Here is a 16881-nt window from a genome sequence, read left to right as displayed (position 1 = left end):
GAAAGGAACGAGAGCAGCTGAGAGGTTTATAATACAGGTATAAAATAAAAAAGCAGGTATAATACAAATGAGAACCAAAGAATAGCAGTTCCCATTCTTTCAAAAAATTAACCCTATCTATTGGTTTTTCCAAAACTAGGGCCATGTACTTGTTCTATAGTTAAGGTGATTTGGCATTTTAGGTGGGGGATTTCGGCATGAGTTCATGTGTATGCCATTCAGATTTGCCAAGATTGTCTCTAATAATTTTCATGTATGATCTATGAATTTCTCACCTCTTACATACCAAACAATTTGTATTTGATCTGATGCTATTCAGTTCTATTCCACTGTGTTTTATTTAAAAGTTTTATGTTTTTCAATAAAAATAGAATTTCCTTGGGATCTGGGTCCAAGTACTTTCCACAGAGACTCATTAACTAGGTTATAACTAGTTTCTGTTGTCTATAAGACAGCCTATCTGTCTTAAACACTGCTGAAATCTTGTGATTAGCACTACGTCTGGTACATAGCAGACATATTTGTTGTCTGTGAGAGAATGAGTAGAGAAAACTAAGTTCATACATAATTGTTTAGACTGTTGCCTTCATGCATGTAGGGAAGTGGGATTCAGCAAATGTATAGAGGTAAGACAATTAAGTTTTGGAAAATGGGAATCATTGAGGATCACTTGTTAAATGGATTTTGTTCAGAGGATTTTAATAATTGAACATTGAAGATACTACTAAAATATCATTCTGGCAACCTGAAGTGGATTTATGAAAATAAATATTGTCAGAGTGAAACACTTTAGTTTTGGGGCAAAATAATGCCCTAGTTTCAAGACACAAATAGACAAAATCTTTGAGAAGGGGTTAGTAGAATTTAATAGAGTTTAACTCATCTTCTTGTTTTACATATAAAAATGTGTGCCTATGTATTATATACAAGTACACATATATCTGTATTTATTACATATGTAGGCATATTGCTCTCCACTTATATATTTGGTCTTCTTATACACCTCACATTCTAACTTGCAACTGTAGGATTCTTTTCCAGATCACAGAATTATTTGTTATTTTTACTTAGACTATTTCCATGATTAAAATTCCATATCTCCCCAGGTTTCCTTGAATCAGCAGTGCCCCAGAAAGTGTTTCCCTTCCTGAGACTCCAGGGAAGTCTTGGAACGCAAAGAACTTGAAGAGGGAGCCTGGCCAAATAGAGATTTTTGAGCCTGGGTAGGCTTGCTGAAGCAGATTTTTAGCACAAAAACAAATCAAAGTCTTTGTGTTCTTAAAAGCAGCATTTTCGTGTAAGTCCAAAAAGCTCACTTTGGTTCTATTTGTTTTGGCTAAAGAAATGAAAACCTTTGTTTTAACCACGTGGTCATTATTTTGCACGGGGACCATAGCAAATTATTATAATATTTTTAATCTAGCTAAAGACTAACTAAAGTTATTTGATGTAACTTTCTCAGTGGAAAATTAGCAACTAAATCTTCTCTAACATCATTATTTTCTAGATCTGAATAAAAGCTTCTAAGGTATTTTTGTAATACAGTAGAATCTGATTGTTACTCAGATTCTATATTTTCTTCAAAAGAATGACGACTTATGATTTTGCCAGTTAACAGATTTTTGTCTTCTTAAAAGGATGAACTAAGAAATTTCAAGCTTTGAAACATAGATATTTGGAACACTCAGAAGAACAACATGGCAGAATATGAGAAAAGAATTAAAACCCATAGAATAAGATGTCTTTCCAAGATGAAGGTATGGACTTTTGTGTATATGGATATATGTATGTGTACTTTTTTTTTTTTTAGTTTAGAGTTTGTAAAGTTGCTCACATGAAGTGCTTTAATGTTAATGTCACATTACCTAATATATTGATAATTTCTTGCTTTAATTAAGTTGGTTTTATAACTGAGGGTTAAACAGGGCTATTGATTCAGGTAATTTAATCAGAAATGATTTTGAGGAACTTAAATGGAAGACAAGTTCTTAAAAGTTTTCAGGCGATAATATGTTACAATAGGATTTGATTTTCTGGATAAAACAGCAAATTTAATGTTCACTCTTTTGGGGTTTTTAGTCCAGAGGAGTGTGGGGGTCTCACCTAGAAAATGGTTCATTGTACAGAAATGCTTTGTTGGTCTGTTTGTAACGATTAATTCACAATGACCTAGTAAAACAAATATTTACTTCAAGCTTTGGCAACATATCAACCATTGTCTGTAAGAATAATGCCCATTTTGTTAGCTGTTTCTGGTACTCTTGACCATTTCAGAACAAATTCTTTTTGTATAGCTTCAAAGCCATTTGCCTTCAAAGAAAATTTTAATTTGTTTTAAACCAAGGGATCTGGATATTTGTCTTGATTCTAAAGCTAGTGACTGCAAGTGGTTTTTAGACTAATGTCACCAATATTCTCCTTATCAAAGTTTGTTTTCTCTTCATACATGTGTAGGGAAAATCTATACATGTGCATAAAAGTGGAGAATGATGATTTAGATCTAGCAAGCTACATTTGCCTGAAATGCTGTATTAATTATTTATTTAAAAAATTCCCCTCACAAAAAAAAATTCCCCTTAAACTATCCCTCAATTCTCAAGCCCTTATCCTAAAACTGAATGGTTAAAAATAAGGATCTAGGCTCAGGCTTGCCGTATTCATGCCTAGGTTCAACTGCTTTCTTGCCATATGACCTTGGACAAGTTGTTCTTTGTGATTGCTTCAGCTTTCTGATTTGAAAAAGGTAATAACAAAACTCCTATTTCATAGGATTTTTTCCTTTTTACATACTTGGAAAATGACTAGAATATTATATACATTCTATAAATATTAGCTATTATTATTAATAGCACTATATTTTCACTAACTGGAATTTAAATAAAAACTTGGAAGTAAAAAATTAGTATTAATAACATTTGTGTATAAAAGTCAAGTGTCATTTATTTAAAAAAAGGTTTTAATGTAATATTTGCTTACTTAGGGGTTTGACAAGATTAGATATTGATGTTCACGTTATGGTAAAATGTTGCAAGGACAAATTTATCAGGTAAATTGGGAAGCAACTGCTTAATAGCCAGATTTTTTTTTTTGGCTTCTCTGAACTAAAAAATATGCATGTTAAGCAAAATTCTTTTTTTTTTCCAGTAGATAATCACATGGTTTATTTAAACTTGAGGATAACTGGATACTCTTCATTTTTTATTATTTCTCAAAGCTCAGTAGCTCCTAAACTTTTAACTTGCGTCCTTATGGTAGTAAATTTTAAGCAAAATTCTTAAAAAAGCATCAGTGGACTGTCCTCAGTAAGTTTGCTTCAAACTCTGTGACATTATTGTTAACAGCTAGTAGAACTAGCTTCACAAGTATAGAGGTTATTTCGTACTAGACATTAGTCAGAATAGCCACTGATTGCTTTTAATTTGTGACTAGAACCAAACAGTTTAGGTAACCCATCTAGGTGTTTTAGGAAAGAACACTGGGGCCATGATTCTTCTAGTGTCTGTTCTTAAAATATTAAATAAAATAAATTATACCCCCAAATATAATTTGTACGTTATTTGGTAGACCTTGCTTTTAAATATAAAACCTGAAGGGGCACCTACGTGGCTCTGTCGGTTAAGTGTCTGGCTTCAGCTCAGGTCATGATCTCGTGGTTTGTGGGTTCGAGACCCACATCGGGCTCTGTGCAAACAGCTCAGAGCCTGGAGCCTGCTTGGGATTCTGTGCCTCCCTCTCTCTGCCCCTCCTCATGATCTCTCTCTCTCTCTCTCTCTTTCTCTCTCTCTCTTTCAGATATAAACACTTAAAATTAAAATTAAATATAAAACCATGTGAATTTTTTTTTATTCTCAATAATGTGCTCTGCAAAGATTTATAGTGTGGAGACAGTTTCTACAAATGGCATTTACTATAAAAGAATAAACAGAGATATAGCCATATAATGGTTTAGCTCATATTGAGCTTCATATTTAAATTTCTCAGGACTTTTTCCACATAAATATCTATTCAGATTTTTCCAAATGAATTGGTACAGCCAATTCATCTCAGTTGTATTTAATTCTATTACATTTCATCTTATATTCAGCTTACTTTCAGCTCTGACCACTTCTTCAAGATGTTTTTGAATACTTATTCTGTTATTAATTCAGCAAACCTGTATTAAGTGCCTAGACACCAATGATCTAAAGATAAATAATATATGTATCCCATATTTGAATTGTTCACAGTACAGTGAAGGAGGCATCCAAGTACATACGTAATGTGCACGGCGATAAGGGCTATAATAGAGGCAGTACACAGCAGGATGAGAAGGTAGAGTGAGTGGTCAAGGCTACTTGGGGAGCAGAACAACAAGTCCCCACGATAGAAATGATGATAGAGTTGACTTTTAAAAATTGAGTATATATTTATCATATACACAAGAGGAAGAAAAGTATTACAAGTGGAATACCATCCTGTAAAATACACTGAGATGTAAAATGGCATGGTGAATTAAAGAAACTTTAAGTAGAACATTATGTATAGGGATAAGCAGCAGGAATGTTACTGACATATAGATGAAACATGGTTTGCCATCTAAAAAAGTATAAATGTTTGTTTTTGAGAAGTCATTAAAACATTTTAAGAAGTGAAATCACATGCCAGTTATGGTGGCAGGTGGAGGGAGTTTAGGTGTGGACAAGACTACAGGCAACTAAGGAATGCTGACAATTGTCTCATCTAAACTGTTTGTACATTTGAGGGATTTCAGCATTTGGGTGATAGGGAAAGCTATGGGAATAAATAAGATTTCCTAAAGAGAGCATAGATAGCACAGAGTAGAGGGTGCAAGACAAATCCTGAACGAGCTGGCCAAAGACAAGACTGAATAGAAAGATGCTAGCAGGTAAGTGGACATATAGGTGTGTGGGGGGTGGAGGGGTGGAGGGTGGGAACCTCAGGAAGAAAAGAGAGATTAATGGAGTCAAATGACTCAGAGACATCAGAAAAGCTGAGAACTGAGATGTATCTATTGAATTTCGAACTCAGGAAGTTGTTTTTGACCTTTAATGGAGTAGCTTCAGGAGAGGCTAAACAGTAGGAAAGTAAAGGGTGAATGGAAAGTTAAACAGTCTAGGCAATAAACTTAGACTGTTCTTCGAAACATCCTGTTGGTAGCTGGAATTGCAACCATCAGGGGGTAGGGAAAAATACCATATATATATACACGTATATCACACACACACACACATACACACACACACACACACACACACACACACATATGAAAACAGAAGTATTTTAAATACATTTATAAATTAGTAGAGAGGTGGTAAAGAGTGTGAGGTTGAAAATAGAGGAGAGAGTAGTAGTTGATGAATCAAGATCTCAAATGGGGAGAATGGATTCAAAAGCATGGGTAGAGGGATTTTATTGTACTGGAGAAGGGACACCTATCCTTCTAAGGTAGGAAGGGAATTAGAGAGGCAGAGATGGGGGAAAGTTTGATGGTGATGTTGCTGAGATCATTTGCTGGTCATGAAGACCACATGACTGGTTCGAAGACTGAGAAATAGAAAAGATTGTGAATAACTGTGAAGGGAATGTACAAGGTACAATATAAATTGTGTGGCTGGTTTAAGATTGAGAATTTGGAAGATGAAGGGGTGAGGATTTTACAGATTTGAGTCTGCTGGCTAGAGAGTAGATTGAATGGTCTCCAGGATGGAAGTTTCATCAGGAAACATCTTTAAGTAAGACCAAGGAAAAAGTCCTTTGGCCTAGGGTTGTAAAACCACCATTCAGGATGACCTAAATCTATTTATCTCTATTGTGTATTTACTTAACTATGCTATCACTCAGTATACAATACTCCTTTGCCAAATCTTCTACTAAAATCTAAGTCTGCTTCTTCCTAATTTAGTAAAACTGTCAAAATTGTGACTTTTCCACATTTTCAGTAAAACCATACTAGCTTTTGGTGATCACAATGGTTCTGTTTGTTAAGTTGTCCTTGGTTTTTGTTATGGATCACATCAACCTGACTGTCCTCTAAAACTGTATCAGTAAGTAGGAAATGTGATTCAATATATAGAAATTTATTGTTTCTTATAGCAAATGCCTGTTCCATTTAGAAACATTTTTATAATGGTTTATAATTACTTTATAATATATTTTACTATAATATATATAATATTGTTTTAAATAAATAAACTGGTAGTGAGCAGCAACCTAATGTTGCATAATTTGCATATTACTTTGGAGACACCTTGAACAAATTTGCTACAGAAATAATGTCTTTGTGTAATGCTGTGTTCCTTTTTTATCATATATGTATTTCTTGCACTACAGATGGCAGTGTAGTGTTGAAGATCTATTTAAAAGCTATCTCTTATTTATAATGACTGTTTCTGCATATGTAAAAGAGGTACCTATAAAATAATGAGGCTACAATTACCCACAAAATTCAATATTACTAATCAGTCCTACTTTGAGTTTTCAGAGACAACATGGCATGAAAGACCAGATGAAAAGACTGCATTAAAAGTTTCTTGCAAATTTAAGGGTTACTTATGTTGGAGATGATCAGTCTTGTGTTAGAAGAAATTTTGTCAACAAATGGCAAATATACAATTTAAAAATAATTTTTTCTATGTTTTCTTATATTCTTTTCTCCCTAGATGTTTCTGTTGGCAATAACATGTGCATTTGTATCCAAAACACTATCTGGATCTTATATGAATTCCATGCTCACACAAATAGAGAGACAATTCAACATTCCTACATCTCTAGTTGGATTTATTAACGGGAGCTTTGAGATTGGTATGAATTATTTTTGTATTACTCCTTTTTATATTTTATCTATAAAGCTAGTCTGAATTTTATTCTCCTCATTTGCAATTTTAGGCCATCTAATTTGACTGAATAATATGTTTTCCAAAATGGATAAATAGCCTTGCTAACTTGGGATTATGCTTAGAAACAATTCATTTAAATATTATCTCCCAAATAACACCTAAGTATTGCCACATATCCCACCACTGGACTTTTTATTCTAATAGTTTTTTGGTTAGCTAGGATAAGTAGCAGAGTATTTACATTTTTTAAATTTAATATATCATTTGAGAATTCTTAAAAGCTCTATCTTCCTATTCAGAAGACATATGTCATGGAAAACAAAAGAATCTGTTTTCCAAAGGAAACATGAATATTTTTATTTTCCTGCTGTTTCTGGGAGGTTAACAATTCTTCTAAGTGCAGAAGGAAGAAGAAACTGTTTTTCGCATCTCCCTAAATTTATTTCAGAAACAGACTCTAGGAAGGAATAAAGTCTGTTCTTACTCTCTGAATTTTGTGGAGGACTGGGAAGATGTGAACATAGGGGAGGACTGAGGAAGAGAAAGATTTCTCTTGTAAACAAAGCTACATAGAAATACGAATGCCATTCTTTTACAGCTTTAGAGTGACTTCTATTTCCTCCAAGGTGAATTTTGCTTTCAATATACTTAATATCTGGAAGAAAAATCAGGATTGAGGGGAGGCAAAACTGAAACAGGTGATGCTTGATTGTATATTCTAGCACTTAACTCCCTGAAACTAAACTCGGCACCACCTGTGTGCTGGATCCTGGTGATGGAGTTAGATACAACTCTTTATATAGCCCTGCCTAGACTGTGCTCACAGTCAAATGGAGGGCATAGAGACACAATAATAATTTTAATTGAATACAGTACATTTGGTGACATAGATAGATGCAAGGTCCTATAGAAACATACAGCAGGGACATAGCCTTACTGAGGGAAGATCTTGACAGATGAGTAAAAAGTTGTCTAGGTGAAGAAACAGGGTTAGATGAGTGTGAAGGGAATTCCAATAGAAAAAGAAGCATAAGGGTGAGTAAGAGTAGTAATTTGTGTGGGGAGTAACACTCAGCCCAATATTGTTGACTCACAAAGCTTATGTGAGAATTATTAAGATATGAGTCTGGAGAAATGGGCAGGGGTGAGAAATGGAATATGGTTGGTCTTCTGTGCTTATTACGGCACTTGCATGAAATAAAAACTATAACAGTAAAAAGGAAAAAAAAGGTAAAAATAAACCCAGTTTTATTTGAATAAAGTTACCAAAATATTAAAACAACCTGCCATATAATAATATTTGTGCTTGCCAACACACTAAATATAATATCTACCCTAATTTTGAAGTAATGAGTAGTGTCAATATTTTGAGGTATCTACAACAATGTAATGTCATATGCAAATATCTATAACTTTTATTGGTGACAATCTGTGACAAAATCGTAGGTACTGTTAAGGCTACCATAGTTTGCGTCTACTCTCAGTATCAAAGAAAATGCTAATATAACTTTAATTATAAGTTAGTGAAAATAAAGATGCATTTTTTTTCTCACTCAAGATCATAGAACCCCTGATTTCTATCCATGGACTCCATGGGTGTTTGTTTATATATGGCACGTTAGGCGGGCCTATTTAAAACAAAGGTCAGATGGGGTGCCTGGATGGCTCAGCCAGTTGAGCCTCTGACTTGGGCTCAAGTCATGATCTTGCAGTTTGTGAGTTTGAGCCCCACATTGGACTTGCTGCTATCAGCACAGAACTTGCTTCAGATCTTCTGTCCTCTCTACCCCCTGTCCCTCCTCCACTCCTACTCGAGCTCTCTCTAAGATAAATAAAATATTTAAAAAAATTAAAACAAAGGTCAAATTTGCTTTCTAGCAGGGCCATGCTTGTGGCTGTGTTGGAGATAGATTTGAAGGTGGCCAGCCAGCCAGAGAGGATTCTAGCATGGCAAAAGCACAAGAGAGAGCTATCTGGATCTGAGTCACGGATCATGCTGGTAGGAATAGAAAGAAGAGAGTGACCTAAGAAATATTTAGGAGTTAAATTCCTGAGAACTTAGTGACAGATTGGATGTGGTGGATGAGAAAAGTAGGCATCCCCAGATTTACAGCTTGGGTAGTAGAGTGGATAATGGGGAAGGGGGACAAGATTGTGGTAGTGGCTATGGGAATGATGACGAGTTCTGTTTAGGAAAATTGTGGTAGTAGCAGTGAGATTTTGAGTAGTGATGTCCATGTTGCAGTTATAGGAGTTGGAAGCATTGGAGGAACTGTCTGAGCTGGAGGAACTGATTAGTGAGTAAACAGGTGGTTGTTAAAACTAGAGAACAGATGAGGCTATTTAAGAAGAGGGTAGGGGCGCCTGGGTGGCGCAGTCGGTTAAGCGTCTGACTTCAGCCAGGTCACGATCTCGCGGTCCGTGAGTTCGAGCCCCGCGTCAGGCTCTGGGCTGATGGCTCGGAGCCTGGAGCCTGTTTCCGATGCTGTGTCTCCCTCTCTCTCTGCCCCTCCCCCGTTCGTGCTCTGTCTCTCTCTGTCCCAAAAATAAATAAACGTTGAAAAAAAAATTCTTTAAAAAAAGAAGAGGGTATACGGTGACAAATACCATGGGCAGAGTGCATCCTTGAGGTACACCAATATTTCATCAACAGGTGGAAGAAAGTAACCCACGAAAGTGTTAAGAGAAGAAATAGAGAATTAAGAGGGGAAACAGGAGAGAAGGTATAGATACCAAGGGAGTACAAGTTCCCAAAATAAAAATTTCTCAAGTATCAAAAGCATTAAAAAATATCCCACTAGATAAGGTTAGAAAAATATTCCCTGGGTTTTATGAGATAATTGATGATCTTTGCCAGGGCATGTTTAGCTGAATAGTGGATATACAAGCTAGGAGGCAGAGAGAGAGAGAGCAGTGACTTTAGGAAAGAACAAGAGGGAAAGAAGTGGAATCTGCATCAGTTTGGAGAGAAACTAGAGAACATCTGTAATTAAAATGCATCAGAGAGGGAGACACTTAACATATACAAGAGAGATTATAATTAGTGGAGTAAGTTGTTGGAGGGAATAGAAGTGCCCAGGTTGTGTGTTAGTCTGTGGATGGTAGGATGTGCACCACAACCTCTGAAACAGAAGGAAAGTGGTAAGGCCATAACCTGGGAACTGGACTGCCCCAAATTTCTTGACAAAGTAGAAAGTATTAACTATGGAAAGTGAGTGGTGATAGGTGGCTTGAGAGCAATGATGCAGATCTGAAATAATCGCTGAAGAGAAAAGGAGAGGTAATTTACAGATGCCAATAAATGTATTACTTTGCTTACCTTTCCTCAGTAATGTTTATAGATAGCGTTCTCCATACCCTTGACAAAATCTTATCTGTCCTTTCCTATTCCCTTTCATGGTAATTATTTTATTGGCAGAGAAATGCAATTTGAAATATCAGCTTACCCTTATGTGGAGTGAAGTCTCTTCCTTTCTTCTCCTTTCAAAAATGGATATGGATTTCAAACTGTGGCTTTCTAGAGATGATACTGTCAACATGGATGGCTTTGATGATGGGAATTTTAGAGACTTAGGTAGGACAAGGTGGTTGCACTTGGTGAGGCACTGTCCATATAAAATAATGTAGGCACTGACATTTCTTCTACTTACAAGGCAGACTAGAGAGAAACAGATATGGAAAGAAACATTTTCAAAATATACATTACTACATAGAAAACTATTAACAAATTGAGGGAAAGCTTTTAAAACTTTTATAATTCTTGAGCTCATCATAGAGGTTTTCCTTATGCATAATAAAATCAGGGAAAATATTGATTACTGAATTTAAGATGTATGATATGAGAACTTCCTCATGTGTTTGGTTCTTTTGACCCTTTATACCATACTTGTCAAGGACCTGTTCATCAGAACGAGGCCTCCCCAATTAGTTTCTTTATCCTTAAACTTCATTCTAAGACATGTGGATAAATTTTTCATTGAATTATTTACCCCTCAAAGCAAGTGTTATTTCTAAAACTCAGTGGAGAAGTGGGTATCTACTCTTTTTTACTTCTAAGGAGAGAAAAACAAACAGATCTCTGGCTTGATTATATTGACCAATACAAAGTTACATCTAAACAATGAGTTATAAAACATATATATATCTGAATTTGACTTTTGCTTCTCTTTTCTGACATAGGAAAACATTATAATATTCTCTGGAGCGGGAATGGAGGGAAAGACCAGAGGTGACACATCTAAGACTAGATAATAACACACAGAGTCTTTAACATCTCTCAGAACTATCCTTCAATCCCTTCTACTCACTTCTCTTCTGCCGTTCTCTTTAACCGTTGGGGTTCCACAGATACCTGTTTGTGTATTTGTCGACATTGTAAAACAGAATCCTTCTTCAAGGCAAGAATTGCGTCTTATTCATTTATTGTTTCATGCATCCCTAGTACCAGTTCTAGTATTTGGAATAGGTTTTCTAAAAGAAATGCTAGATAGTAAATGATTGAATGAAGATATTGTTCATGCTTAATTGAAATATTCATTTCAATATCAATTTTTTCCTAGGAAATCTTTTGTTGATTATCTTTGTGAGTTATTTTGGAACCAAATTACATAGACCTATACTGATTGGTGTTGGATGTGTGGTTATGGGTCTAGGGTGTTTCTTACAATCTCTACCTCATTTCCTCATGGAGCGGTAAGTACTCAAGTTTCTGATTATTTCATAGATTCAACTTTGGACTGTATGGAATGAAACTTGAAATTTCCTTTCTAGGAGTAAAATTTCCTAAAAGCACAGAATGCTGCAATGGGAACTGGAAGATGCAGATTCCATTCCACTGGTCCACTGTGCTCTTGGCTGCCTCACTTCATTTATATAATCATATTTTGTCCATATATGAAATAGAGATTTGGGATTTTATGGAGTGAAGTCTGATGAAATGATTTTTAGGAACAGGCAAAATTATCATATTGCTCAAAGAGTTGTCCCCTGCCCCTTCACCATTGTCCATATTACTGGTTTTGAAGAAAAGCTACTTGCAATTCTTTCAGTTCTTTCTTCTTCAATTTGCCTCCATAGTTCTAAGTAAATATTTAACCTTTCAGTTTTTAATACTTTCATGTTATGTCATATATGTTGATATCTTACTATAAAATTATATTCACTATTTCCATATGGACAATTATGTAAGTATCTTTCACCAATGAACCATGCTATTACTTTCTTTTAATATTTTTCATTTTTATTGGACTTCATAATTGCTCCTTTTTTATTTGATTAATTTTCTTTTTATCTCTCACTAATCATCAGCAAACTCTCCACTGGCAGGGCAACATCTCAAAATACTCATACATATCACAAGTTTTCATTTTTGCCTTAGAGATACCTCTATGTCACCAATTCTCCATTTTCAGTCTGAACTGGAATCTCCTTAGGCTTGGTGCATGGCTCCTTCCTGGAAATTTTTCCTCACCATTATCCTTGGGAATTTGCTTTGCCTCTTTCCTGTATTCAGTTAACTTAGATCCTGGATATCATATCTTCTACTTTTTACTCACTCCTTTTTTTGGAAAACATAATCTAATAGGTTTCTGAGAAAATGTGTAAGAGACATAAAAATTTTAATTTATGGAATTCTACTCTCACACCTGATCAATATTCTGGCTGATACAAAATTCTAGCTTGGAAATATTTTCCTACGGATTTTGAAGACATTGTTCCAATGTTTTCTAGTTTACAGTAGTACTGTTGAGAATCTTGTGCCACTGTAATCCCCATGACCAGTTCCTTTTCTCTGGGAGCTATTGGGATTTTCTTTTAAGCTACAGAGTCTGGATTCATGATAATTGTCTTAGTATAAATCCTTTTCCTCCATCATGCTATGTGTATTCAATCTGGGCATTTGGAGAATTTGTATTGTTTCTTTGATAATATGCCCCCTCCCCATTTTCTCTTTCTAGAACTTCTGCTTGAATTCTGCATATCCTATTATATATTTCTCATTATTTTCTCCATTTTTCTATCTTCTTGTCTTTTTGTTACTTTTTGGGAGATTTCTTTAACTTTATCTTCTAAAGCACTGAATTAATTTCTAACTTTTGCTCTCCCATTTTTAATTCCCAAGGACTCTTTTGTTCTTTGTATCTTTTGAAGGAATATTTTGTTCTTCTTTCAAGAATATGATGTCTTTTTCCAACTAAATTTGTTCATCTATCTTCTTTGTCTCTGCCTTCTCTGAGTGTATAATTTTTATTTGTCTCTGTCTTTACTATTATAGGCTTTCCTCATATATCTGGTGGTTCTTGGTTATCTATACATATTTAAGAGAGAGGAATAACACAAGCTACGTGGAACTTCTGTGTATGTGTGTAAGACTTAATTAATGGAAAATTTCTTTGTAGGGTGATTGTACATGGCCTGGCTGTGTATTAAGTGACTCATAACTGCCCATAAACTATCTTAGGCAGGGATTCTCCAATCTGTTTTCCAGGAGGTAGAAGCTTGGTTACCAGCACATGGGAGTGGAAATCTCACTTTTCAGTATATGGATTTTTTAAACCTAATATCCCCAGTTTTTAGTATATCTTCCCTATCCTCGGTGTGTTTATTCAGACTCTAGAGTCAAAAGCCATATTCAGTTGAAATGACAGAGGATGTCTAAAAAGGCTTAACTGCTCCTTATACATACTTGAAAGCAATCCCCTTTTTGGACCATGCATCCTCTCACCTTTAGAAGTATCTTCTTTCTTGACTGAAGCTTTCCAGGGATGTGTGGCATGTGTTCAGTTGCTCTCATACAGGCAATTACTCAGTTTTATGTTTCTCGTATCTACTAATTCAGTGATCATTCATTTATCTACTTTTCCATTTTCAAAATCCTACTAAACTCTCTCTTCTTGTCAGATCTTCCCTTTTCTTTATCCTCATGGCATTATGTCTTTTCCTTTTCTATTTTAAAATCCAGTTACTGCCATTTTGCTGATGTTTTGGGAATGAACAGACATGTGATATGTTATTGGGTTTTAAGTCAATAAATGAAAAAAGATATTTTAGCTCTCAGATATTTCTGAAGGGATCAAAGGCATCAAGACAAAGAATATCTACTGTTCTTTTATTTCCTATCATATCCTATCCTGTTCAAGACAATGTTGAGTAATATTCAGCAATTTTGTCATTTCTTTCTATACTCTGCCAAAGGTATTATTATTTATTTTGTCTGAAGCTTCCATGTCTCATGGGACCATGGGTGTGGAAACAGAAGCCTTAGTCCACAGTTCACAGCCAAACTCTATGGGTATGACTGGGCAGTGTTTCTAAGGGGAAGGTATTTTAACCATTTTTATTATGTTCTGTAACATATTAATTAGGACTCTTGGTGACATCCAAGTATAACACTCTTGAGCTCATTTGAAACTCAGAAAGGCAAGTTTTCTTTTGGCTTTCTCTTATCTAATAGAAATATAGAAACCAATCCAGTGTAATTTTTAACAAAGAGAGACTTAGCTGGACATATTTCCTCCATTGCTGCAGCATATAATTTACTTTCTGAGAAAGGGTATGTGGATCTTCTGGTAATATGCCTAAGATAAATGGTCACAGTTTATTAACACTTTTGTTTTCATGAGAAGAGAAAAAGTCATTAAATTGTGCTGTCACAGTGTTTAAGATTCTTCTAAGGTCTCTCATGATGGGTAAATGCTTTGTTTCTTTTAGAGGGTTAATGAACAGGTGAAAGAATTATTGTTTGGATTCTCAGAAAGTGAGAGTATATTTCTTATTAGGAAACCTTAGAGAATCCAAAGTTAGAGAACTGCTTTATTGTGCTGTTTTTTTCTCTCCCCAAAGCCTTTATCTTCTTAATTATGCTTTGTTGAGTCTATTATTTTTCTTGGTTCTTGTTTATTATCACACAGTAATTAGTTCCAGGAAATGATCACCTAAAAACCACCAAAGGTCGATGTCAGATGATTTAGAAGGTAGATCATCCACATACAGATAATTGAAAGCTAGCTATCAAGGGATTGTACATTGAGAGTGAGTGGCAAGTTCTTTTCAATAATATTAATTTATGATGATTAGGTGGCAAAGACAAAAAGATACTTTCTTTTCTGGATTTGGATGTTGTGTCTTAAGTGAAGCAGGAGTTAATAATCTGCACAATGCTCACATTGTCATCGTTGGCTCCTTAACATCAACATGTTTTCCCTGTGTTCATACAGATATGAATATGAATCTACAGTTTCAGTTTCAGGCAATTTGTCCTCAAACAGTTTCTTGTGTATGGAAAATGGAACCCAGATTATCAGACCAACAGAAGATCCATCAGGTTGTCCACTTCATTGTATTGCTTTCTGTTCAGTGAATTTGTAACTGAACACTTTCCGCTGGGGGGCTTTGAATGTTATTAAGTTTGGTTAAGTAAACAAGTAAATGAACAAAACATATTTTATTTTTTTCAGGGATTTTGGAGGAGATCGTGGAGGGGATTAGGAATGGCTTATATCCATTGGCTTATATCCATCCAATAACATTATAAAATGTTATTCCTCTTATACTTGAATATATTTAATAACAATGCCTTATCTATTCTTTGAAATGGTTATTTAAAAATAAGCCAAAGACATCCATTCGAGGACCACTTAGAGTTAATTCCACAGAGGAAAACACGTTAGAAAGATGGATTTATGCTGATGATTTGTAAATGAATAATAGAGATAGAAACAAAAAGATTTGTGTTATATCACTGATCTTCTATAGCAGGGAAAGGAAGCAAGTATGCTCTAACTCTGATTTACTCTATTCTCTTTCTGCTGAACTAGGAACTTGTCTTTCTGCCCTACTTCTTCCTCCCTACCAGAGATACTACTTTACAGTCTGACACAATAGTGGTGCTTCTTCTGGCTTCCTGCAATCCCAGGCACCAACATGCCAGCTTCTGCTCCTTCATATGCTAAGAGACAAACAAACAAACAAAACCTAAACAGTGACATCAAGAGTGGCCTATATACTCTTCTTTTGCCAAAGACTGACTAGGTCCTATTTTCTATTTTTTTCTTTAAATACGCATTGTAGTGGATAAATAAAAATTCTTTGATCACCAGACATTTTATATTTTGCCCTGTGATAGGCCTAGAGTTTGACCATGACCTCTAGATACAACTTGCTATTCTCACCACAGAAAAAAATTATGAATACGCAGAAATTGACATTATGATTTTCTGGACTAGGAATGACTGAGAGATAGACATATAGATATATAGATAGATATTTCCAGGCCCAGCTGTGCTCAGGACCCTCACTTCTTTGGGTATCCAGCCAGATTATAGAAGATGAAAATAAGTTGTCATTCACTTTCCTGAACATGACCCTACAGAGTGTCCTCCTGGCTTGGTAGCTATTTTGGCTTAGAAAAGAATTGGCTGTTTTCAGACATGTGCTTATCTTCATCCCTTTCAATAACCTTCGGCCTAATCTTTATTATTCTACTAAGCAGTGCTGCTCCAAGGATTGGGGTGGATTTCTTTGTTAAAAGATTATTTGGAGGTTACAGTAAACAGTAGGTTCTATAGAGAAAATGTGATAACTACCAGTTAAATATTTTTAGTTTCTGTGAGGTGGTTAGAGCTGTAGAGAATTAAAACTTCAGTGAGATTATTATTTAAATCATATAGTATCAGTTCTAGGGAGAGATATTTGTAGGTTTATTTTCTCTTCCCAAAGTTAGTGTAGAAATCAGACAGCTCTCATAGTAGCTAACTGGGTCTAGTAGCTAGTGGCAAACTGTTTCTTTGGAGGGAAAAATAGTTCTGGTTTTTAGTGTTTGTCAATTTCTGTCAAATACTGCCATCAAACTGCCAATATGTTGTCACTAAATACTAAACTGAAGAGAGATGTGTATACTACTCATCTCTCCCAACCTAGTAGTAACTGGCTCCAACATACCATTTATATTTGCCATACCTAAGTACACTGTCAGAAAATGCAACTGGAATGGCCCAATGATTCACTGCTGACATAGTAATACAAGTAATTGAGAAGATGCCATGTC

The 16881-nt window shown here is 35.2% G+C and overlaps 1 protein-coding gene across 1 annotated transcript in view; it reads left to right on the top strand.

Moving 5' to 3' along the window:
* Positions 1 to 1112: 1112 nt before the first annotated feature.
* Positions 1113 to 16881, top strand: part of SLCO1A2 (solute carrier organic anion transporter family member 1A2) — a 56246-nt gene continuing 40477 nt past the window's right edge. Inside the window, exons 1-5 of the mRNA XM_032593726.1 lie at positions 1113 to 1297; positions 1638 to 1757; positions 6660 to 6801; positions 11396 to 11528; positions 15053 to 15159. Coding sequence (XP_032449617.1) covers positions 1698 to 1757; positions 6660 to 6801; positions 11396 to 11528; positions 15053 to 15159 — 442 coding nt within the window. The 5' untranslated portion in view covers positions 1113 to 1297; positions 1638 to 1697. The remainder of the gene's footprint in view (positions 1298 to 1637; positions 1758 to 6659; positions 6802 to 11395; positions 11529 to 15052; positions 15160 to 16881) is intronic.

The sequence above is a fragment of the Lynx canadensis genome, chromosome B4 (assembly GCF_007474595.2).
Source record: "Lynx canadensis isolate LIC74 chromosome B4, mLynCan4.pri.v2, whole genome shotgun sequence".
In the NCBI taxonomy this organism is placed as follows: Eukaryota; Metazoa; Chordata; class Mammalia; order Carnivora; family Felidae; genus Lynx; species Lynx canadensis.
The sequence above is the reverse complement of the archived record's forward strand: the minus strand, read 5'-3'. Positions and strand labels throughout refer to the sequence as shown.